The sequence below is a fragment of the Chroicocephalus ridibundus genome, chromosome 2, assembly GCF_963924245.1.
Source record: "Chroicocephalus ridibundus chromosome 2, bChrRid1.1, whole genome shotgun sequence".
Lineage (NCBI taxonomy): Eukaryota > Metazoa > Chordata > Aves > Charadriiformes > Laridae > Chroicocephalus > Chroicocephalus ridibundus.
In genome coordinates, this window is record NC_086285.1 from 160,373,929 (window position 1) to 160,400,418 (window position 26,490).

The window sequence follows — 26,490 nt, forward strand, 5'->3', positions numbered from 1 at the left end:
CTTGCATCTCAGTTCTTCTGTCCATGTGCTAGTTCAGACGTTTTTATTAAAGAATCTGCTGCAGTCTGGAATACGTCTCTCTCTTTAAAAAAGGGACTGGTGACCACAAACTCCCTCAGCTCCTTTGCTAAAACAGAATCTCAAGCTCAAAGTCCAAGTGAATTCCTCTTCTCAAAGAAAACATGTCCATCACTATTCTTTGGCAGACATGTTATTGGCAAAAGGATATCTCATGGCAAAAAGGTATCTCTTTCCCTTCTTAACATCATCACGAGAGAGGGACCCCTTAAATATTTGAAAGGAAGGAGGAGAACAGGAACTGGACCAAATGGTTAATTTTATTGACATCTAGTACAACTGGTTTGAAAGTAGTCTGTTCCAGACCCCCAGTAAACTTAATGTCTCTTTTCTAAAATCTCCAAGAAATAAAACAGATCCTGTAGCTTCTGTCATACATTTCTGAAATTCACTGTCAAGGGGCTGTTCCCCTCTGGTTCTATATATACTCTAGTGAAGGAAAGTTTTTTTCTTTGGGCTTTCCTTCTCTTCTCAGGAGGCCCTGTAGTGTTCTGTTCTTATAACAATAATTCATTCCTTTGAGTCTCTTGAGACTAACGTTCCTTACTTTGCCCTCAGAGCACATCATCAAGGATGGTGCGGAAAGTTGCTGATTCTGCAATCAACAGTACAGGCTTCCTTGACAAGATGCCATCCTGGAATATGGGGAAGGGATAGGATTTGCCTTCTAGAACATTCACTATTAATTATCAAGTATTTTTGACCTAAAAGCTCTTTTGCTCAAAAGATGCCCTACAGCCTCTGTTCAGGGGAAAAAAAAAAAAGGTGATACTGTCTAATTTTATTTGGTTTTGAAACAAAACTCCGTATGTGAGCTTCATCAAGCCAGCAGTTGACTGTCCATCTCTTAGTGACATTGATCAAGTGAGGATAACTGTTCTGGAAAACAGAACCGCCATAGCCTCAGCTGTGGCCAAATATAACACTTTGGGCTCAGTAGGAAGATAACTGTATGAAATTTAAAGCCTGTGATATACAGAAAGATGGACTAAATGAATATAACGAAATTTCCTAAAAGTGATTCTATGAAACTTTTGCTAATAGTTGCATTAATCAGAAAAAAGAAAGAAGGGCTATTTTCATAACATTATCAGAGAATTCTAGAAATTCTGTGTTACTCAGAATCTGGAATATAGTCGAGAAAACAGAATTAATATGTGAAGACAACATTTTTCAGCTGACTCATCTTTTCAGTCCACAATTTTTTTCCTATAGGAAAATTCCTTCTGCAACAGGAATTCCACTGAGTAACAGAGTTTCCCTGAAACACATTGATTCTGAAGCATTAATAGATTTCTAGGGTTCCACAGCTATATGTCTCCACATGCCTTTGACGGTAATGAAATATTACTGCATTTACCATTCCTAGATAAGTGAGAATTATATAGTGAAATTCTATCAAATAACCTTTACACTGACATGCATAATATATACCACTCCTATTTTTAAATTAATTAAGGAATCTAACTCATTGATCTTTAAGTTTCTAAATGCTTTTGAAGGCCTAGGCAATAAAAAGTTGTCAGAATTCATTTGTGACTGATGATATAATGAAGAATTAATCAAAAAGTCTAAATTTTGCTCTCTGATTTACTAAAATAAGGAAAGTGAAGTTTTAAAACATGACACAGAATGTCTCAGAACCCTAAATAAAAACTGCTTGCTAATAACACTGTTTTTTGATGCTGTTTCTCAGACATTAATTAAAATGCAACTGGTGTAATCTACTCATGACATTTTACAAAATCCCTGATTTCATATGCCAATTTTGGTCAAAGTCTATTAAAGAAACTCTCAGCTTTCAATTTTTCTGTATCACCTGCAAAGATGACACTACCAGAGCATAGAAGTTCAAAGTTTAAAAAGCTTCATGTCACAAATATTTTTCCCAGAAAATGAAGCACGTACAATGTAGTCACCATCAACTCTTTACTGATGCAAAGTCTCTGTAGAGACAGTCATTACATTATAAACACTAAACGTTAAAAGTGTCACTATATCATTTCACTGAATGTTGTGTCCTTTGGTTTGTTTTGATGACCTTCCAAAACATGTTAGTAGACACTGCCTTAGAAAGATGCCCCTTCTGCAGTGATTTACTGTGCAGTAAACAGTACATTTAAGAAAAGTGTTCCTAGAAAAGAGGGTGAAAATGATTTGCTTTCATTCATTTCTTGTGGAATTTACTATCTCCGACATCTGTGGAATGGCAAGGTCATCAGAGAGGCAAGGAAAGAGGTTTTGTTTTTCATTTTAAAGGCTAGGGAACTATGAACAGGCTGAAAGATGAATGGTGGAAGGTTTAGTAATCTGATCAGAAACTCACTAAAGCAAGTGAAAAACACTGAATTCAGTTAGTTTTCTGTTCTGTTACCAAGAAGAGAGAGATCATTTCAGGTTAGTATTGCAAGAAGAATTTTATAGGAGACTATTTTTAGGTTTATAGCATTTTAAATATTTCTGTTACCCAAGGAATGTGCTAGGTCATTTACCTAGTTGCAAATAATTTTATTTTTATAACAACTGTTTATCAGGAAGAAAATAGTTAAATACAGTGCAATATAGTCATTAGGCTTGTCTTATCACTGATATAGGCTGAAAAAAGTTCCGTGAACTCTGTTCTTCCTATTATCTTACGAAAAGGAATTCATATTATGTTGATGATCTCAAATTAGTATTCTCAAACATTGTTGATAACTTCAGCCATAATGTTCTTGAAGAGAAATATTTATTGGCCTTCCAGTTGTTGCTAATATTCATTATACTTTGCTTCCTAGATTACATCCCGTTAATACCAATAAAATTTGTATGGATAGAGAGCATCTGAAAAGGATATGTATCCCAAAAATATAGTGCATGCACTCTAATTCAGTCCTGAGGGAAGGGAAGAGATTCTGTGACTGTGATATAGAACAAAGAGCAATAGGTTTGTACCTGCTCCGTGCAATTGCTGCGATGCAGCACAAACCCATCTTCAGTCAGCAAATCCACAGAGTTCACAGGATCACAGACTCACAGAATGGTTGCAGTTGGACAGCACGTCTGGAGGTCATCTGGTCCAACCCCCCGGCTCAAGCAGAGACACCTAGAGCGAGTTGCCCAGTTGTCCAGAATGCTTTTGAATATCTCCAGGTAATTGGAGACTCCACAACCTCCCTGGGCAGCCTGTGCCAGTGCTCAGCCACCCTCACAGTAAAAAAGTGTTTCCAGATGTTCAGAGGGAACCTCCTGTGTTTCAGTCTGTGCCCATTGCCTCTGGTCCTGCCACCGGGCACCACTGAAAAGAACCTGGCTCTGTCCTCTCTGTGCCCTCCCTTCAGGTATTTATATGTGTTGATAAGATCCACTTGAGCTTTCTCTTCTCTAGGCTGAACAGTCCCAGCTCTCTCAGCCTTTCCTTATAGGAGAGTTGCTCCAGTCCCTTAATTATCTTTGTGGCCCTTCAATGGACTCTCTCCAGTATGTCCACGTCTCTTTTGTACTGGGGAGCTCAGCACTGGACACTACTTCAAGCGTGTCTCACCAATGTTGAAGAGAGGGAAAGGATTGCCTCCCTCAGCCTGCTGGCAACACTCCTAATGCAGCCAACACACAATTAACCTTCTTTGGCAGAAGAAGACATTGCCAGCTCATTTTCAACTTGGTGTCCACCAAGATTCCCACATCCTTTTCTGCAAAGCTGCAAGTTTTTGCATACATTGACAATGAAGATATTAGACTACGCAGGATTCCATTCATGCATATCTCTCTGTCTCCCAGCTACACGAGTAGTTTTTAACCAAACCAAGGCAAAACTCAGAACATCAACTCCTTATTCTACAGAGCTTCTCTCTCCTCAGGTCTCACAAATAGCTGTGAATCGTGACATTCTGAGATGAAACAGGCTTCAGACCCTCAGGCTAGGTAAAATATGTATGTGTAGCTAAAATATCAAGGTAGGTGAAACATAGGTGAAATATAAAGTTAATAGTGGAATAAAGGCAGCTCTCAATCACAATATGAAGAGATAATATTCATTTGGCCAATTCAGGTTTGACTTTCTAGGCAGGCAGCAGATTTGAATATATCCAGAAACTCTTTGAAATATTTACATTTTCTAAGGCACTGATCATCCACAAAGAGACTAGGAAGATGTATGAGTAATAAAAGCAGGTTATGGGATAGAAAACTGATAGTACTTGAAATATCCAAAAGACAAGTAAATAGTAAACAAAACTGTTCAGAAAGATTTCAAAATTACTTTATCAAAATGGCAAATGTCAAGGACGCAGTTTCAAAGAAATAGATTTAGGAAAGCATAAATTCTCATATGAGTGGATTTGGAACAAAATACAGATCTTAAGCAAATGAGTACAATTTTTGTCATTCTTCAAGCTCCTGGTGAAACTGCATGCTTGGTGCTGCAGTGACAGTTTGTGATTTAATGAGAGGCTGTCCATGTAGGGAAAGACAGATGGTATGGGACTGGAGCGCAGAAGAAAACATAGAAGGTATAGAACCACAAGGGGGAAAAGCCAGAAGCTGAAAAATAGCTTTTTAGTTACAGATACTAGTTGTGTAGTCTTAGAATTAAATCAAAGCACAAAAAGAAAGAAATGACCCCTAATAGCAGCTGAAGGTTCATCCTTCAGAAGAAAATGCCGTTATTGATATATCCTGGCAGATTCATATGTATCACCACGTCCCACTGCTCCTACACAGCGGAGAAACTTACTAGAGGGCAGAAGGGTCAGGCTAGAGCACCAAGAATTTGTTTTTTTCCTATAACTATCCTTGGACAGGGTTACCCTATTTCTGAAAGCCAAAAATATATGATGCAGTCTTAGAGGCCTCAAAAGCAGCCCAACTTTCCAAAGGTATAATGGTATAAGAGCATGATGTTGAAGAGTTGATTAACCTCTCCCACAGCTCCCCGAACCTCACCATTCTCACCTCCAGAACTCTACCTTCCTAAAACTTCCAGCTCCCTGTCTGCTCCAAGCCCCTCAGTCTATCTCTGCTCTTCCTGCAGGTCCAAGAACCCAGTCTTGCACCAGGCAACATCAAGTCCTACCTTAAATGCCTTCTTGTTTATGCCAGCATCCCACCCGTTAAGCCCCAAACCTCAAGGTACCTCTGTCACTCAGATTCCCTCTGCCCCTTGTCTTATTCTGGTTCACACTGCTGCATGTTCCCTGTATTTAAGCTCTAATGCCCTTTAAACTTTGAGTGGTTGCTGGCTGGCCAACTGTTACCTCTCTCACTGCCTCCTTCAGTAAGGCATGACCTCCAAGGTGGAGAGAGACTTTTCACAAGGGCATGTAGTGATACGACAAGGAGGAATGGTTTAAACTGCAATAGGGTAGGTTAGATATCAGGAAGAAATTTTTCACTGTGAGGGTGGTGAGGCACTGGAACAGGTTGCCCAGGGAAGCTGTGGATGCCCCATCCCTGGAGGTGTTCAAGACCAGGCTGGATGGGGCTTTGGGCAACCTGGTCTAGGGAGAGGTGTCACTCCTATGGCAGGGGGGTTGGAACTACATGATAGTTAAGGTCCATTCCAACCTAAATAATTCTATGATTCTATGGTTCTATGAAAATACCACTTAGCTATCCAGGGTACAAGCTACATTTACTGAAACCATAGGAAGACACACAGTGGAGAGGAAATAAAGTGGACATACCTACCAGTTTGCTCTCATTTACACTGCAAAAACTGGGCTGGGCAAGGAAAAGAGAGAATACAAAACACATTTTAAGCCAATTTCCTTTTACTTGCCAGCAGAATTCTCAACTGACTTGAATCCTGATCAGCATGAACACCATACAGGCAAACATCAGAGCATGGATGAGATAGGAGAGCAAAGAATTAAGAGTATTAGTGGAATATGACTTCTAGACAGGCTTCTTTAAGTACTAGGGACTGGTGTGCAGCATTTTTCAGTTGAAACACCACGTTGTCACAACATTCTTGCCCTGTGATTACATATACTTGGTACAGCCGGTCAGTGGATCCTTTCCAGCCAGGGAGGACACAAAAGGAAAATGAATTAAGCAACGCTTGTTCTGATCACCTGAGACGTGAGAGTACTGTATCATTCCTGTCCTCGAACCAAAAGGTTATCTTCCCACATCTGTGTGCCACAAAAATTTTGAAAAATTGATTTGTTTTTATTATTTCACAGGCGGAAAAAAAAGTAGGTAAGTTGCTTATTTTCAGTTATTTGAAAAATCCACCTTCTTACACATTTGCACAATACTGCATGTTTTGCAGAGTCTCTTTTCATATATAAAAAGCTGATTTTGTTGAAAATGAAGGAAATACAAAGAGTTCTGTTAATCCTGATTTTCATAATGTTCCTTTAAAGAGATCTTAAATCCTAAGGTTTGGCTGTATGATTAAATTGTCTTTCTGGAATGTTCCTTTTTTGGAAAATATGTCCTGATGGGAAAAGCTAGACTGAATAACTGTAGCTAGCCAGATGTTACCTGTAATTCAGAAACATTCCCAAGGTACTCTCAACATTTTAGGTATCTTTGTATGATGCCTGCTCAGATTATTTTACATACCTTTGGCATGCTGACAACTAAGTGGCCGGTTGTTTGTGATCTTTTAGCAGAGCTGGTGTCTGGCTTCACTTCCTCAGGGAGAACAAGCTGAAATGGCTATGAGAAAATATGAAATTGAAGTATATCATGCTAAAATATCTCTTTTTTTTTCCTTTTTTTTTTTTTTTAATTAACCTGGACAGAACACGTGAAGAAACATCAAGAAACATCACTGTCACATCCTTTGATCTTAAGCACAGTATAGGTATAAATCCTCTCACTTTATATGTAGTATTACTAATCCTAATAAATGATTAGCATGCTAAACAGCTTTTACTTACAAGTAAATTCATATGTGTATTCCTGAATTGCTGTCATTCCTGAAGTGACATTTCTAAAGAAGGTTATAAAATGATGCTTGACTTATATTAGCAATTAAATGAGAAAGATTATCCAGCCTGTTTCAGACGTAAAGTAATTCTGAAGTTTCGTTTATGCAGTTGGTACAGTCAAAAATAGGGATTTTGGTTTACTGTTTAAGTACTTTGAATTTTTTTTTAAATTGATGATAAAATTAAAACTAATGAGAAGAGAGAAAACTGGAACAACATCTTAAATGCCCTTTCAAAAGAATATACATCCATTAGTTTCTGTCAGCTATAAATTCCAGATTGTAAAATTGCTAAATTCTAGCCTCGGGCAACTGGAAAGCTCTCTCCTTTGGTGAATTATGGTACACTGTGTGAGGGGAATAAGAAGCGAGAAGGAGAGAAATCTCATTTCAGGCTTTGCTCGTCTTCTGGTTAGGTCTTCCACAGTTTATTTGTGGTCGAAAATTGTGCAAGTATGAACGAATGGTTTTTCTGCATAGGTGCACACGGTTAGTAACTCAGAAAAGTCAGATCCAGAGCCCACTGAATAACTATGGTAAGCATTAACTCTTGATTTGAAATGAATATAGTAAGGAAACACTAACCTTTCCCTTCACCAGTACTCGTATGTAAGTTGGCTGGACATCAACATCAAGCAGAGAAGTGTCCAAGTGTCTTCAGAATGAGATATAAATAAATGAATCAATCTACATTACAGTCCAGTAAATAAGCAGTGCAGACCATATAACCCTTAAATGGTGATTTCACAGCTTATAGAATACAAACTTTAATTTCAGTTAGTAATTTCTATGAAACATTATTAGGATTTAATGTCTTTGGAAGAAAAACATGATCTTCCTGTGTGTTCACAGAATGTCAATTCAAACAATGTCTAAATTCTGTCAACTAAGAATTCAAAATCTCTGTGGAAAATGAAAAGGTCTTTCTTCTATTAATTTAGTGCTTTACATTAATATGAAAATTAATTTATTTGCTATTTAAAATTGTAAAAGTATTTTATCATTTTTCTTTCTGAAGACTTCACTAGTGAATTATAATGAATTCTTCTTTATCCATAGAATTTGCTGGAAAACAATGACCAGAAATACTTTGTATGCCCAGAAAACACAGTACTTTTAAATTTCAGTACTGTCAAACAAAATTTGTGACCTGTAAAAGCTCCACTTTAATATCTACTCTTCATCATGTGACAAATACACTCATGTTTCTGTGACCTACTAGTGAATGCACAAGTACTTATTCCCTATTTCCCTTCTGTCATAAAGTTAATTCTCAGATGAGTTTTTCAAACTTTTTAGTTTGCATTTCTCACAAGGAAGCATAGAACATTACAACATGTCCAACATTTTATTGCACCTGAGCGGATTTTCTGAGGCTCCAAAAAGAACATGGAGCCGGCCTCTTTTGGGGGAAATTAATGAGCTTTAAGGGAAGAACGCCTGGCATGAATAGTGTTTCTGTGCTATAAAACTAGTTCAAGCTTTAATCTAACAAGTTCCTATTATGAGTAAATAAGTTTGTGGGTTTACAGCTCTTTCCTGAAGTGTGGGCAAGGCCACTATACTGCTTAGTAGTATGTATTGTCAAATAGTTATCTGGTTTTCTTGTCATATTTTGGCCTGGTTCAACCAAAGTTCTTCCAGGCAATGTCCTGGCACAGTTTGGGAAATAGCACGGGCCATGGACTTTTTCCAGAAAGAAAGGAAAATAGGACAAGGTTAATGTATTCTGTCTTAGGAAGAAGAAGAATTTAACTAGAAGGACATGAACTCTACTGGAGCACTTGTAGGGCCTGAGAATGGGCAAACCCCACATTCCCTAATATTGCAAATGAAGAATGGAAAAGATTTTACATACATCTAAAAGCACTGGTGTAGAGGAAACCTGCTTGTGGAATGCAGGAAAGATCAATTCCAAAAAGGACTATTAGACTCATTCAGAACAGTCTGAAAGGTTTTTGGTTTATCCAGATTCATTTCTTTGGCACAAACTTCAAGATTGATTCGGTTACCCCCTATGTTATTTGTTTGCCTCTCATTATTTGCTTTCCTCTCATTACAGAGAGGAGTATATTTGAAAAACTGTGTATTTGAATTCAAGAATGGCAAAAATTAAGAGGAAAAAAAATACCAACCTGTAAACAGCAAGATCCAAGATGATTTGGTTGTTTTCTTCATCATCTTTCAAGGAGAAATGAAGCCTAATAACAATAACAAGAAACACCTCCACGATAATTACAATTGAAGTGAATAACCAAACATTATGGCATAATTCAAATTCAACTGCTAGCAATTTTAGATGAATACAAATATCATGTAGATGTTATGTCACGTGATCATTTTAGAAGCAGTTGCAATTTTCCTCATAAACAGAAAACAATACTGGCATTTGAACCAAAGTCATTCTTACATTTACTTTCTGTTCTCCCCACCCAACCCGCAAGAAACAAACAAACAAACAAACAAAAAAATACTGCTGAAGGTCGGTTAAAATTCAGATCAGACTGTCAATGCAGAAAGAGAGACATCTGCTGGTGAAATCTGTCTTCTCTGTTAACATCTGCATAGAAAAAATAGTTCCTGCGAAGCCTGGAACTTGGTAATTCTAATCTTATCATACGTTAAAAAGAAAAAAAAAAAAGCATCTTTTTTCATAGCAATTAATTTGCCCTGAGTATAAATATCTGCCTGTGCATTTTCAAAATAAAACACAGTTTGCACGATATCCTTGATTCTACAAGCTTTATAATATTTGTTGAAAATGAGACTGCAGATTGTATCAGCTGCATGTTTGTGATCTGCTGGCTGAGTTCTTAAAATTGTGAAAGAATCTTACCAGTTATAAATTGAAAAGAACACCTATTACCACAGCTGTAAGGAGATCTAGTCTAGGCTTACAAGTTCCGCTCATCTACTCAAACATTTCCCATGTATTGAAGTAGAGAAAAAACAAAATAAACCCCACCTATAAATAAGAAGATTTTTATAAATTAGTTATTAGTATAAAATTAGAGGGTTTTGCTTAACGTAATTTATCTGGAATATTTCGGTGACATTAAAATCCTTAGATACTTTGGGTTCAGGTAACAGAAAGCAGCTCAAATGTTAAAAGTTTAGATGATACATTTTTTCATCAATCAAAATATTTGCCAGATACACATTTTAACTCTTTGCTCTCCTGTATTCTGACACAGTCAACTTGTAAGAAAGCTTATGGAGATTTTAGTTTATGGGCATTTTTTAAAGGAAAACTGCACAGAGTGCAAAACAGCTTTGCTTCCCGTTCATGTTTTTTCTCTTCCTGCATCACACATTTTGAGAATTCACTAAAACATGAAAGGTGAAAAAGAGAAAATAATTGTATAATTTTCTAGAGGGAAGTTTAACCAGAATTGTTCTCAGCAGCATGCAGCCATTCCTCTTGCTAACCTTCCAAAAGAACATCAGAGAAGCTTGGACATTGCTTTGGACATTAGACTTTCGCACTGAAGCAAAAACTTTGGAGAATACCATCTGTCTACTTGTGTCTCTTTATTTATTTCTCTCCAATACATTGCCATATTGCGCTGAAGAGCTGTGATATTCTTGTTGAAGCCATGACAAAAACTGCTCATTGATCTGGCTTTACGTGGGCACAAAATTCTAATCCAGAAAACTTGGGTGACACAAACAGGACTGCTACTATCAGCGAAATCTAGAGGACTGGATTTCTTCTAAAAAGATAGCTAGAACTTTACTCCAAATGTCTCCGTTTTTTAGAGATGTAATCAAATTCTATTAATGCAAGATGTAAGCTATTTTAGACTTGTATTCTTTGAACTAGGAAATTGTTTAAATTTTTTTTCAGTGAACACATTTTTAACAAAAAAATACATCAATACAATGGTAACTATCTTCTGGTAACGGAGTGACGGAAAGCACATGGGCTCTTCTGCTACTACCTTTAATTTTCCCTACACCACTGAAAATTATGCACCGATCGTGTAATGTAGGTTTTCAAGTTCCTTGAAATTGCATGGATTTATAAATTTTCAAGATTTAGAAACCATTCTTCATGCTAACGACAAGCATGCTCTTAGCTTTGATTTTGCAGCTAAATCAGTCTTAAGATGGAAAAACTTGTTCAGAGGGCAGCAGACAGGTGACTTTTTATCAGTCTCCGTTCTCCGGGGAGCCGTTTATAAGGAAACAGTGTTTGCACTCTCTATCTCCTGTTCTCCCTTTAGAAAAGGAAGGCCTCGTTCAAGCGAAACCAATGGTACCGCTATTAGCAAGATTCCACTATTAGCAACATGCTTCAAGAAAAGACCCTTACCATAGAAGGGAAAAGAATAAAATGTCTTACATCTTTTACAGAAAAACAAGCTTTTCTATCATCAAAGACCTTTACTTACTGAAAACTAATTCTTTCCAGCATCAGAGCATAATTTTAGAGGTCAGTTTTCCCACCAGAAATATAATACTGCAACGAGAATTTGTCAGCCCTCTTATTTTTGTATTGTCGCGTATCTTGGAATAGTTGCCCAAATCAACTATAGAGAGGTTAGCCTGTTTAGCCTCTTAACATTACGTACTTAGGCACATTCACATTCAGAACTTTTCCTTCTGCAGTGACCAATGTCCGAGGAGGCTTCTCTCTCTTTTTTGATTCCCTTAACAAAACAGAAAGAAAAATGGTTTATAATTTCATATTCTATTATTTTATGTCATAGCAAAAAAGAAAGAAGAGGATGGCAAGAGGTAAGAATTATCTGATATTTGATGTTAAGGATACAACTTATTTTAGGAAAAAACCAGGTTATATCAAATGTCCAATTGCACGTTAAATGCATCATGTAAAGATGAGCAAGTGCTTGTAATATTACATCTTACATTGATAATAACTTCTTCTGTACGTCACAATGTCCATTATCAAAGAGTAATATATCAAATTTATGTGGTATAACTTAAGAAATCAGTGACTTGCTTAAACATATGAAATGGGACATTTTTCTAGTTATGAATAGTCATACTAATCATGAGGTATCATTACTGTTAACTGATTTGCAAGCAAATCCTCTCCGTGATCTTTCCTGGTACCGAGGTCAGGCTGACAGGCCTGTAGTTCCCCAGATCCTCCTTCCGACCCTTCTTGTAGATGGGCGTCACATTAGCCACCCCCCAGTCATGTGGCACCTGCCCTGTTGACCAGGATTGTTGATAAATGGTGGAGAGAGGCTTGGTGAGCTCTCCTGCCAGCTCCCTGAGTACTCTTGAGTGAATCCCTTCTGGTCCCATAGACTTATGTGCGTCTAGGTGCAGAAGCAGATCATTGACTACTTCCTCCTGGATTATGGGTGGGTTGTTCCGCTCTCCATCCTTATCTTCCAGCTCAGGAGGCTGAACACCCTGGGGATAGCTGGTCTGACTATTGAAGACAGAGGCAAAGAAGGCATTCAGTATCTCAGCCTTCTCCTCATTATTGGTTGCAACTTTCCCCCCCACATCCCGTAAGGGATGGAGATTCTCCCTGGCTCTCTTTTTGTTGATGTATTTATAAAAGCTTTTTTTGTTGTCTTTAATGTTAGTGGCCAAGTTGAGCTCCAGCTGGGCTTTTGCCTTCCTAAATTAGATCACCTTCGGGGAAAAAAAAGCGTAAAAAAAGATTCAGTCTATAAATACAATGGATTTGAAGAAACAAAAACATTTGAGTGGAGCTACTGGAATGACTACATAAAAACAAATTCTGTCTAAGAAAGATGCACAACTCCTATTCTATCGTATAAATCAGAGCTTTAATGAGGGATTTGTGGGCTAGCAGTTCCTACACCTGAATCCCTACTCTTGACACTTAAATGCAAAGCAAATGAACCACCACTCTGTTCTAAAGACACAGTTCTCAGAAATGCTCCAGGAAATTACTTCCTACTACCTCTTACCTGTTAGTAATCTGTTTCTAGATGAAATCTGTCTGCTCATGTGAACCATTTCAAAGCAAATTCAGTCATGTCATAATCATCAGACTTTAAGGTAACTTGTTTAACTTTGTGCTGAGATGAGCTGAAAGGCCTTGTTTTGGCAAGGCCAAACAGGAGATCCTGTGGACCTACTTTTACGCTTTTCTGATTTTTTTTTTAATGAACCTGCAAGTATTCACTCATTTAGCAATAGCCAAAGGTGCTCAGTTTATTATCAACTGCCCAACTATAACCCAGTTGGCAAATTTAATGTGTGCTAACATGTCATAAATAGGTTCAAATTTACCATTGGTCTGATTGAGTTAATCACAGAATCACAGAAACTTCAGAGTTTCAATTTTATACTGAAATGAGCATCCTTTTATACCGAGTAACTTACATTAAAGTTAAATTTCACCGGCAAGGATGATTTGAAGTTGTTAGGGCCACTTTTCTGTTCTCACCTTTCTCATGCTACCTAACAAAAATCTCACCACCAAAACAAAATGAACCGTGAAAGGATTTTTAACTCCTTTAAATCTGTTGGAAACTGAGAAAATTTCAGAAAGGAATTATTCTTTATTATAATGCTATTTGGACTCTCCTTGAATGCTTAGAGGGAAGTATTTGGAACACATTTGCCTTTGACTAGAGCAAGGCATCCCCAAACACGGCAAGATTCTAAGTAGCTAGAGTCTGAGTTTCACAGTAGCTCTTCTGGGAAAGTGCTAGACCTTGAATTAATAATAGCAACAAGTCATGCAGATTTCCAGATTTCTTGGATAGTTCCCTAGAACTGACTTTTTCAATATTTAGGCTTGAAAAATCTTCTAAAAAGCATGTCCCTAAAAAGAACAGCTAGAAAAATCTCTGGCACAGAGATGCTGTTATATAAGCAAAAGAAAAAAGGAAAAAAAAGAGAAAAAGACATTGCTTACAATGTTTGTGGAACTGATCAGCCAGCAGCAGTAAAATAACTTCTTTTGCTATCATCTGCATTAATTTTCCATGGTCAGCAAAACAAGTGGCAACTTTAGAAAGATTTAAAGGCTTTTCAGGGGCCAGACATCTTCAGATCCACCCATGACAAATAGCAAAGATAATGTAAAGAATCTTATTACTCAGGACAAATATCTTTGATAAAGTATGTGAACAAATTTCTAAATCTCATAGAAAAGGTGCCTGAAATGCCACTTGTGCAAAAATTTTGCAGCTTGGCCGATAGGGCATTTATGTAATGCAACCTGCACTCCGGATAAATGTTTTTAGCAAGAATATCAAACATTAAACTACACAAAACACATTAGTTAGATGGCAGAAAAGTGCAACTTTTAAAGTCCATAAAATGGAGTTGAAAAGAGAAATTATATTTAAAAACTCTATTTGAGAAAAACAAAATAAAAGGTTTCATAAATATCTTTTAGAAAATAAAATGCACAATCTGAATATTTTATTTAGATTTTATAAGTATATTTGCACTGGCAACAGGGATTTAAACTGCCAGTTCTCATATTTAATGTGAAGCAGTCACCTCCTTCTACTCTGTACCTTTGAAAAATTTCCCTTCCTGAAGTCATAGAGTACATTAAAATGAAAATGTACCTTGTATTGTCTTTAGCTCTCCGTTTTTCTTCAATATATCTGTGAGTTTCTAATCTAGTCTCTGGAGTATATGGTGTAGGCTCCTCCCAAAATCTTCTGTCTTCTTCATCATCTTCAGCTGTTCTCCATGTTTCTTGTTCTCTGTCTCCTTCTGTCTGATGGTTTTCTTTGTTCTGTAGAGAGTCTGGGCTACACAAGACCATACGGAATATTATCCCAATGAAATGAAGGAAGACTAACAGTACTTGCTAATGAATTCTTCCAATAATATTTTTTTAACCCAATAATAACAGTTGTATAATTCCTACCAAGAACAGTATCTTATAGATTTGGACAACATTCTCTGCTCTGCTTCTTTCATCAATCAACGAAACATTTCAACATAATGTTTTTCATTGACTTTACTAAGAAGTGATCCTGTGGTTATGCCTAACCCTCTGAAAACCCTGATAGATAGTTCAACAGATTTAATTTCAGGAGCAGAATTTTCAGATACCCCCACAACTTTCAGGTGAAAGAAAACCTTCAGTCTGTGTGATGTTTAAGTATTCCCAATATCAATCAGCAGCAGATTAGACATTTTATAGGGTAGTAACATTTTACTTAGGCATTTCCTGAAGTGTCATCTTAGAACCTGGATCATTTTTCCCCCTAGCTCTAAGCCTCTGTAATCTTCAGAAATTCTCTATCAATGTAGAGAGTAAATTAAATTTATATTACATATGTGATCTGTGAGGAGAAAGTTCCACAGCCAGCCCCATGGATCTTAGTCTCTATTGTGTTAAAAATAAGATGGATGGCAACTGCAGTGGAAGATGACCCCAGACAAAAATCCTTCTGCTATCTAGGTAATTGGGTGATATTAAGCGAGGAAGTGATATTAGGTGGAGGAAGTACAGAAATCAGCATTCCATAGCCTTTTGCATCTCACAAGATCTGCAATATTCCGTTCCAGTCTTCATATCTAATAACTCTAAAGCAAAAGAAATTATAGGCGAACAGCTGCTTTCTCTGGAACCCCTCCATTACCTTAAATAACAATTTCCAGCTGTTCTCCTGAAAGAAGCTATCAATTACACTATTTTGGCACCCAGACAATTTAGCTTGGAGTTTTGGGACAAAAATTCTGTACTGTCTGCAGGTCAGCAATTAATTATGTTTGTAATTAATTATATTTTTCATTAGAGTTAGCATGCATGAGGAAAAATAATTCTGCTAGAATCAACAATAAAGATAAAAAAATTAAGTGGAATTATATAAACTATATTTTAATGAGGAAAAATAAAATTCATAATGAGGGAAGAGATGAATGACTTTTACTCACAAACTGTTGTTTCTTGCTGTTACCTGTCAAATTCAAGCTTAGATTTCATTTGTTTTTCTTTCTTGTCCTTTCTTTCTTGCAGTCTTCTTTGAGCCTCTTCTTTTTCTCTGGCTCTTTTGAGAAGGTAAGCTCGTTCCTGTTCTCTGATTTTCTGTTTCACTTCTGGATAATTTTGAAGTGCTTGAATCCTCTCTGAACGTTCTATGTCTTTACTATCCAAACACTTCCAAAATGGAAAAAAAAATCAATATAGATATATGAGAAATTTTAAGTATATTCAAACCAATAAATCCATTAAACTGTAGGTTAATTTTGAAAAATTACTTCCTGTATAAAATTAAAAATACACCTTTGAAACTTCAATAGCACTATGTAAATTATACTGTATTAAAAAGAAGTACAATAAGTTGCTATTCAGGTCTGAAAATGGTTTTGTGTGCCTGACGGCTGCATTTTGCATTTTCCAGGAATTTCAGTTGGTCTTATTAGACTATGCAGCAGAGAGGGTCCCTTCAGCCATTTCTGATAGTTGTCTGACCTTGATTCAGCTCATGGAATTATTACAAAATTATTTACTTTGATGTGTTAGTTTATTGCCAACTAAGTGAGCTGAATATACTCCTAATAAGTTAAGCAAGTGTCTGTGCTTCTCCAAGGGAAAAAGTGTGAGCATAGTTCAGGACTGGGACTGCCTGTTTTGATGGCAGGAAATCGTTACAACAGAAAATCATTACACAAAACCTCAATCTCAAAGTATCTATTTACAGTCGATGCGATACGGTGCATTTTTACATCAATTTCTATCTTTCTACTGCCTTACACTGTTGGTTTGGTACATATTGTTGGTATGGAACCAACAACCTGGTAACTTTCTTCAGTCATGAAAATAATTTAAAAATACATTGTGTATATAAAAACAAATGAAAAAAAAAGCCAAAACTGTACAGTGTATTTTTTTTTTCAGAACTTTAAGATTCTCCAACGAAAATGACAGAAAAGTTAACAAATGAATGTGGTTCAGTCAGAATAGAAGCAATTTATTATCACATTATTTACTGTAGTCACTTATTCTTCAGAATAGAATTCAATGTCCTGTGGACAGTAAGAAAAAGACACCTAGTTATCCTACCACAGGCATTTATTTTCTTTGAGATTAGTATATTCAGTCCACAATCCTGGTTATTGATTTGGAAATAAATTTACTTTTAAAAATCTTACTTTTAATTGATGAAGAGTTGCTACCACGTATTGCCTATAACCTTCAAATTCAGTACATGGGTTACCCACTAGAAACAGTTCATTCAGGTGTATATTATATTTTAGGGTTTCTATACTGGAGAGTTCACCAATGAAATTTGCTGTTAGGTCAAGTTTCTTCAGTTCTTCACAGCCTGGTTGAAAAAAACACAATTCAATTTGTCCATAACATATATGTACATGACACACACACCCACATGCACAAATGTACACATGTACACACTTGGATATAAAACTGTCTGCATTTGTTGTCTGTATACTAATTTCATCCTATCAGAATACACCTCCTGCAAGTGACTCACAGCTTAAGTTTATGAGGTCACAATATTTATAGAAAAAAAGAAAATCTCAATAAAATACAAAATAGCAAAACTTATTATAGATTTAATCTCTATCACAACTTTGTGGTCGGTGCTGGTATACTACATGAGCTATTAAATGTTTCATTTACGGATAAGTTAGATTTCAGTTTTAACAGTCTGATTGCCTTGGCACCCCTCCTCAACTGAGTCTTTACTGTATGGCTAAAAGAGTGTCTAATTGCTTCAGGAGAGCAGGATCAATTATGGGTTTCATTTCTGTGTACCGTGAATCTTAGGTAACATTATTCAAGTGTAAAGATAAGGTTATCTAAAAATTCACTCCAAGACAAGATGAGGTTTTCCACTCTATGGACTCAGCTATTGTTGTAAATGCTTTATCACCGTTTAAATTATGAATACCACTCAGAAAATGTTGTTTGTTAACCAAACCCGATTCATTATAAACAGAAACTCTAAATTAGCTAACAAGATGCTCTGGAAAATCTGGATCCAAAATTTATCAGCCTCTCCTTTTATCATAATCTCCCCTTGATTCATAACCTTGACTCTAAGAGTAAAAAAGTTTAGTTAAAAGCAACCTCAACTTCGGTGCTCATGATTGTATTCACTTCTTTTCCTTTGCAGGTCTATTTGGCAAGTATTTTATGCATAATGGATCTGCAAGAAAATAAACAACTCAAAATTATTTATTATGGGATTTAAATAACCCAAATTTTTGCAAGGCTCACTCCCAAAGTTTATGACTCCTAAGCAAATGGCAAATCACAATAATAAATAATGCTGCCTGATAGAGGAACTTAAAATTTACTGGCATAAAAACAGATGCAAATTTCTCAAAAAATTGCAAAATATGTAATGTACTACCTATTTCTTCAACTGTTACAAATTTGTGTTTAGCCTATTTGCTTATTTTTTTAATTTGATTTAAGCTATCCTCTTGTAGACTTAAAACAAAACAAAATAAAACAACAAAAAACCACCAGTTTTTCATTGTTCCCTTGTCAAGGTGGACATTTTAAAGATTCAGCAACTGGCCTACTCAGACTCAAGAAAGAGAAAGAAATCAAGTAAGAAATTATTCAAGTGATAAAGAATGTGTTTATGGGTGGCTCTAAGTCCTAGATTTTGATCTTGGGAAATGCTAGATCTGTGCACATGCAATTAGCTGGAATACTACGTCCAGCTCTGGAGCCCTCAGCACAGGAAAGACATGGACCTGTTGGAATGGGTCCAGAGGAGGGCCACAAAGATGATGAGAGGGCTGGAGCACCTCTGCTATGAGTCCAGGCTGAGAGAGTTGGGGTTGCTCAGCCTGGAGAAGAGAAGGCTCCAGGAAGACCTTATAGCGGCCTTCCCCTACTTAAAGGGGGCTTATAAGGAAGACAGGGACAGACTTTTTAGCAGTGCTTGTTGCAACAGGACAAGGGGTAGTTGTTTTTAAATTAAAAGAGGGTAGATTTAGACTAGAAAGAAGGAAGAATTTTTTTACACTGAGAGTGGTAAAACACTGGCCCATGTTGCCCAGAGAGGTGGTAGATGCTCCATGCCTGGAAACATTCAAGGTCAGGTTGGACGGGGCTCTGAGCAACCTGATCTAGTTGAAGATGTCCCTGCTCATTGCAGGAGGCAGGGACTAGGTGACCTTTAAATGTCCCTTCCAACCCAAACTGTTCTATGGTTCTTTTCTATGATTCTATGAATTACAATGGTAGGATAGAGGATTAAACACAGAAAAAATGGAGCAGACTTCATGCAATGACAGAGAAAATGACCATCTGAAAAACTCTTTAAAAATAACCCAGACTGCCAGTTCAACCTCTGCACAGAGTAGAACCTTCTTGTGTCTGACGCTTGATTGCTGAAGTGAAGATGACCACTGAAACGTTACACAAGAGAGACTTTTCACAGCCTGCATAGCGTTAAAAAAACCTGCATTGCTCCAGCTAATCTGCATAACAAATTATCTTATCTTTAGAGCGGGGAAATACAAATTTCATGAAAAAAGCGAATTCTTGCCTTGCAAAGTATTAAAGAATAGAGCTATCATAGCTAGCAATACTGATGAAAGAGAATACAAAAAGCAAATTAAAATACATTTACAGAAGTTCGATGACAAAACCACAGTGGTAGGAAGCATTTGATATAAAGAAGCATTTGTTGAAACTCTGCACAAAAAAAGGCTCTTCCTAAGAATCAAGAAAGTATCTCTAGTGGTGGACATACTTAATGGCTTCCACCCTATTTTACCCTCTTTTAAGTCACAACTTAAGTGTTTCAAAAGGCAAAATGGTTTGTTTAAAACCTGACCTTCCAGATTTTCAATTCTTTCAATGTTGTTCAAAGCTACATTTAAATATTCCAGCTTCTTGAGTTTGCCCACATTTTCTGTAACAAAAGAGAGATCTGTTATTTCAGTTTTCTTGTAAAGGGCATTATCATTTTACTTGCTCACTTGACTTCAAAGAAACAATAAATCAGAAAAAGAGGAAGAACAAATCAGAATATGTATCAGATTACTTGGCATTAATATTTTAATATTAATGAAATACAAAACAGAAATGATCTCTGAAAACACAAATTAAAAAATAAAAAGAAATAAGGGAGGTTATGAACACATTTTTTATCACATATCCATAAAACACTTATATCATGCGAGAGGACTGGCCAAAAAGCATGGTGAAACATACCATCTGTCTGGAAACTCAGAAAGGATCCGGCCATACTTAGTCAAGCTTTATAAAATTAGACTTTTGCACTCATATATATAAAAAAGATTGGCTTCTTTAGTATATATTTAATTTTTAAAGATCTTTTATCTACTGGGTTAATACAAGAATCCTCCTCTCCTCCCTTTTTAAAAATTTTACAAATAAGGATTTATATGGCTTCAGTATGAACAAAAAAAAAGCCTCCCCCCCCTCCCCCCCCAATCTGGAATCTAATCTGGATTATTTTTGCCATGAACTATTGAAATTAGCAGGTTCGCAACCTGTGGGGTTGTGTAATAATGGCTAGCATTTCCTCCTTTGAACACAGAGCGGGGATAAAGAGGGAATAGGGTAGCAACAACCTTCATCAGTCCCCCAAAGGTCTGAAAAATGCCAATACCCCTTGAGATACATGACACAGGTCAGCCCTACGTCTGAGATGAGATACATACTATAACTTGTGTCACATTTCAATAATTTCTCGCCAATAACCAGGTGTTTCGAAGATCTGACTGGAAAACCTATCCAATGAAGTCATCAAGTTTACCCCAAACTCTTAATTCACAAGCCGCACTGATTAACTGCTGTATAAACTGCCCCTGCTGAGACAAAGGAAGAAATTCAAGCAGGGGGAGCTTTATCTAACCAACACAGATCATGTCTACAGCTGAATTAGTTGTCTAGGATCCTCTATAATCAATAAGGAGAAACAGGCTCTTCAAGGTGCAATTTGTCTTATCTTAATTTGTCTGTCTAGAACCAGTGAACCAAATCATGCTCAAAAATACACCTTTTCTTCATCACTGCTTATAAAGGCAGGCTTCAGTAGCTGTCTAAAACATAGAAGTCTAAAAGTGTGGTGACGTGAATCCTACCACTTGGTTTACTAAGACCTTGGAGAGACATTTTCTTCATAATTCACATACATGATGAAATTAATTTCTCAGCAAGGACCTGCGCATCTTAGGTTGGCTTTTAGTTTTTCTTACAGTATTTCTGTAACGGCAGTGCCTGTACACATGAAAATGTGGGAGAGACAAGTGTTGAAGCCAAAGGCATCTTGTGGGTTTTTTTCCATTTATAGAAAAGAACCAGGACTCATCGACACAGTGGATGCCTTGCAACTTGCTGTCTGATTAGTAGGCAAGTGGGATCTTGAGGGCTGTGTAAAGGTTTTCTTTAAGAGGAGAAAAGACACACCCCATGAGAGTAAATAGAAACCATTCAGCTATAGTATTTTGAAGTGTGCTTGGAAATGCTGGGTGCTCTGCACGGACGTGTTGGTAACCATTGGGAAGAATTATGTCTCAAATTCAGTACTTTGTAACACAACCCCTATTGGAAACCCTTTTGATCACTACTTATATAGTGCATTTTTTTCCCCATTTGTTACTAAGGCAGTATCTTGGAAAGCTGTTACATTATACAAGAATATATGAAGTAGGAAGTTGCCCACTTTTCCAACTCCTAGAGCTAGAGTAACTTAAGATAAAAATTGAATGTCTCAGAAAAGAGATTGCTGAAAAAACCTTGTGTCCAAAAAGCAGTAATTTGAACTGTAACATGATATACCGCAGTAACCTAAAGGGGGTATAAGTGTTGACAAAAGAACAAGATGAAGTCTTGTGCATTACTAAGGACACAGTAACAGAGAGAAAAATGAGTTCTTTTAGTCCCATTTTTGATGGGGCAGAGCAGCATAAAGCAGTTTCAAAAACCTTATTCTCTGGGAGAAGATTCCTCTAAGAAATGCAGATGTTACCAGTACAGATACTTCCTAGGGGTTTCCTGATGAGCTCCTGAGAGGATTTTAAGCCTTTGCCTACAAGTCCTGAGCACCCAATTTCACCCTAAAACTATATTTTTGTCTTCCTCTTAAGGAACTTCAAAGAAATATGCTAATATAATTCCTGAGCACTTTTGACTTCCCATTCTTCATCTACACACTGTGTGTAGAGTCTAAGCTTTTCCAGCCCAAGGCCTGATGTCATATCTTTAGAGAGCCTAGCAAACACGTGAACCTCTACCACAAAACACAGACCATAGGAAATTATAGCTTCTCCTGTCATGCAGGATGACCATTGAGACCTCACTGTAAAAAGTTGCCTTTCTGCACAAAAGCAAGCATTTTATCTGAATGAAAATTATTTCAATGTTAACAAAAAAGACCGTTAGTATAAAAACTGAACTTAAAAAAGAGCATGAGGAGAGCTAGTCCTACGATATCACAGTCCACGGCATACGCTAAATGGTCTCCCTGTTTGCCACAAAGACAGGATATTTAAGTTATAACTTGATTCATGAGATTTTAATTAATAAATGGTGTTCCACACTCATATTCTAGTCACTTGTATCTCCGTATGATCTTTTAAGTTAAAATTTCTCTTTCAAATTTCTGAGCTTCTTAGAAATACATTAAAGAGGCAGGGAAAGTAAATCTTATAGGAGCAGATCCACAAACAACTTCTCTGCAGTTACTCACCCTGCATTCCCTTAAAGTATAACACAACAGACATACTTTTCCTGATTTCAAAATTCTGCATGTAAAACCATTTAAAAAGAAACACATCCAGAAAACACTTACCAATTTTTGGAATTAGATTATTCTGAAGATAGAGAATTTTTAAATCTCGACACCATTTGTCAAGATACTCTAGTTTTTCTATTTCCTGCTGATGTAAAGAGATTTCTTCCAGTGAAAAAATTTCACAGTCGTTATGTTCTGCACGTCTTCTAACGAGATCTTCAGTGACTGAAAGAAACATTAGATGTCATGTCTCCCTTTAGTCATTTTCCACCACCTGACTTATGAACAACTTATAAAATCATTATAATCTTTTGTTGTACCGTAGCAAATACATAGCCGGTAGGAACACCACCACCACCAACAATAAAAAATCTGCTAGAAAAGACATCAAGTGCCAAGTAACTTCACCCCGATCTGCCACAGTAAACAGCATTTGTGAAACACACTACTGTCACCTGTAGCATTTACAAAAATCCATATGAAAACTGCTGAATCTTCCATAAGACTGTGACACTACCCCTGCAGAAATCAATCCAGCATCCATTATTTTCAGCATAGCTTGGGTTGCAGATTGATTCATGTAGACAAGCAACGGTGGTTTATGCTCTTTTATTTCCTTATGCCAGATGTTAACAAAAAGTAAACTAGCTACGTATTCTTCCGCCAGCACAGTGTGCACGGGAATAAGCACGATGAATGCTGAAAGTGGGCAGACATTTTTCACTTTTTCAGTGCTTGAGGCAACTCCATAACTAATTCATGCTTATAAATGTTTACATTAGAATGAAATTTAATCCTGGGTATTTCTTAAGCACTACCAGCTCATTAGCAGCCCAGCAAAGGAGTCTCAGGGGCTAAAAGACATCAGAGACTTGGGCTCAGAGTTTTCACATAGTAATATTTAATGCCAGGCAATCTTTCAAACAGTGAAAAGGCTCTGTATAATGAAGGTAAAGAAATTCTATGAGAACCAGTGCTCACTCTTTAGCTAGACGTTATTACTTCGTTTCCAGCCCACTGCACCAAAAAAAGCAGCAGCATTTTCCTCTCCTTGACAAGCAGTGAACTACAGTGAAATACTGATTAAAAAACTAGGGTTTTCTTAAATTAGCATAGGTATTTTCTTGATGGTTAATGCCAAAAAAAGACTAGCAAGCCTTTCAAAAAGACTGAAGAAAAATAAGTAAAAAGAGGAAATATACAGAGGACTGTGAAAACAAATTGTTCCTACCACGCATTAATTAAAAGTATTCTTTCATTGCTTCTTTGTCTCAGGGACAAACCTCTCAGGGAGGCTTTGTGAAATCATCCAGTTTTATTAGTGGTCCTCAAATGGCTGCACACATTCACACGGACTGGTCTGCTACAAGCTGGGTAAACGACATACCAATACAGCCCAAACTTGCATGTGTCAGTGTAGCTCCTCTATTTACAGCCTTTGGGAAAAAGGTGAAACTGGCTTTGCATCTGTTGTATTATTTACAGATAAGCAGGCTTAAATCTCCCTTCTATTCAACATTTTCATTTAACGCGATTTACAGAACTATATAATGGTGATATTGATGTTGATGTAAGAGAGGACCTTATCTACCATTAAGCATATTGGGGAAGGTAAGTGTCTTTTTCTTTTTTAATCATGTTGGGCAGGTTCGTTGCATCTGAACAACCATCTTCCCTTCAACAGCCCATTGATTAAACCTGATTAAATTAACAGAGAAAACAGAAAAAAAGTGGCAATAATCGTGACTAAATATTTTAGTCTTCATAGAAAACATGAAAAACATCAGCATATATAATAAGTTACTTCGCAAATCTTCTGGAAATTAAAAAAAAAAAAAAAAGGCCTGGTTACTAATGTGTTTGGTGGCAGATCTTCCGGTGCCAGCTTTTCCAGTACAAACAGGTATGTTTGAGCAAGAAAACAATATTCCACAATCTGTGTACATCAACTCTGAAGGCAACATTATGCTCTATACCTTTTATGTAAAAAGACGTCATACAAATTATTCCAGACAGTTTTATTACAGCCGGATTTCCCTTTGCTGATGAAAAGAAAATTGAAGTGACTGTTGCAGTGATTATGCAAAACCTCCACTTTCATTACCAGGTGGTTTTGCAAAGCAGAGACAACCATTCCCAACAGATGCCACTGTGGAGCTTGAGAGACCCATTTTGAGGACCTGCTGCAGGGAACTGAGTGAATATTTGACATTTTATATGCTATCTAGTTTATTTAAGAGGAATGAGGGAAACAAACTTGTAAGAGAAAACAACAAATTATTTTTTTAAAAAAAGCTTTACCAGGACATTGAAAAAACACATTGTAGCATTACTTCTCACTGAGAAGTTTGTTAACCAGAATATCTGATGTGTGCAGTAATAGGAGAAAGGATCAGTGACCTGAGAGATCACAGCTACTCCTGTTTTCTCATGAACACGGGAGGAAGTAAGAGATGGCATCAATCAACTGGAGATAACAAATCTTGAAAATCTTACAGCTGGACTTCCAAAAGCTACATGCTTTACTCAAAAAAGAACAGATATGAAGGAAAGCATTAAAGAAATGGAAAGAATAAGCAGGTGGACAGCTGCAGGTATATCAAGAAATGGTGTAGGCACCTGTGTTTCAGAAAAGTAAAGTATTCAACCATTATTTTAAGACTCAAATTCATAGCATGCTGTTCAAGATATGAAGCCATTCTCCTTTAGGTAGTGCCTGCTAAAAGGGGGCGTCTGCCAGCTTCATGCAGAGGGAAGGAGTTCCTTTCCAAAGCACTATTTTGGCACAGCAAGGGACTGACAGACCAGTGACAGTATATAACCAAAATAAATTACAGGGAAAAATCACGGATAAAGGGAACTCCTCGGAAGCTTTTTTCTTGACTGATATGTATGAGCACTCGGTATTTTCTGGTCATACTGCTTTACCTCTAAAAGTTTAGCAATTCATAAGTAATAGTATGGTGTATTTTAACCTTATACAGTGTTTTTTTTACTTGTCTGATCAAGTGTCTGCATTGGCTACTTCTACCTAAAAAAAAAAAAATTATCATGTGATGTTGAAAATTTATAATTTCAGGGAAAGGCTGGCGCTGACAGCTCTAGGCCCAGACACAAGCCATCCCGTTGAGCATCTCCCCACACACTGGGGGGTCCATGCCGGGACCACCTGTGCTATACTGGGTGGAATGAAATGGGTTCCTATTCCCAGGAAGGAGGGAGACCAGTTAATGCAGCCAGGCGAGGAGAGCAAGGAGGCAGGAAGGGAGAGGGCTGTGGGGGATGGCGGGGAAGGGGGGCCAGCGTGAGGAGAGGGAACATGGTGGCCAGGGAGTGGGGCACTTCCTGGGGAGGGGAGATGGGCTGCCAAGGGTTATGGGGAATGGAGAGGAAGGGGGGCCAGCGTGAGAGGGAACACGGTGGCCAGGGAGCGGGGCGCATCCTGGGGAGGAGGACAGGGTCCCGGGGGAGGGGAGGAAAGCGGCTCTCGGCGACACTCACTCCGCACCATGGCCGCCCCTCAGCTTCCCGCCGCCGCCATTACAGGACGCCGCGGCGCTGCCATGGCAACGGGGCGGGCGGGAGGCGGCGGCGGGCGGGCGCTGCTGTGGGCCGGGCCGGTCAGGCCTCTGCCGCCGCGGAGCCGCTGCTGCCCTCCGTCCCAGCGGGCGGAACTGCCTGTGTGCCCGCCTGGGCAGGAAAATGGCTTTTGTGTCATCCAGAAGTAAGATTTCTATGACTCCGGCTGCTCCTGACCCCTTTCTTTGGCTGGGCAATCCTATATCAAGTGCCTCTTCCTCAGGCATGTTTCTTTCT

At 37.6% G+C, this 26,490-nt stretch overlaps 1 protein-coding gene across 2 annotated transcripts in view; it reads right to left on the reverse strand.

The window, feature by feature from the left end:
* LOC134512262 (dynein axonemal assembly factor 11-like) overlaps positions 1 to 26,490 on the reverse strand; it is a 56,207-nt gene that overhangs the window by 11,110 nt on the left and 18,607 nt on the right. The window contains exons 1-10 of one of the 2 annotated variants that reach the window (XM_063327554.1): positions 26,176 to 26,218; positions 22,732 to 22,899; positions 19,747 to 19,824; positions 17,078 to 17,250; positions 15,883 to 16,082; positions 14,536 to 14,724; positions 11,572 to 11,649; positions 9,133 to 9,198; positions 7,583 to 7,652; positions 6,628 to 6,723 (exon numbers count right to left, since the gene is read on the reverse strand). In XM_063327554.1, the coding sequence (XP_063183624.1) occupies positions 6,628 to 6,723; positions 7,583 to 7,652; positions 9,133 to 9,198; positions 11,572 to 11,649; positions 14,536 to 14,724; positions 15,883 to 16,082; positions 17,078 to 17,250; positions 19,747 to 19,824; positions 22,732 to 22,899; positions 26,176 to 26,185 (1,128 nt within the window). In that variant the 5' untranslated portion in view covers positions 26,186 to 26,218. Of the gene's footprint in view, positions 1 to 6,627; positions 6,724 to 7,582; positions 7,653 to 9,132; positions 9,199 to 11,571; positions 11,650 to 14,535; positions 14,725 to 15,882; positions 16,083 to 17,077; positions 17,251 to 19,746; positions 19,825 to 22,731; positions 22,900 to 26,175; positions 26,219 to 26,490 lie in introns of those variants that run through there. The other variant, XM_063327555.1, reaches the window with a different exon arrangement.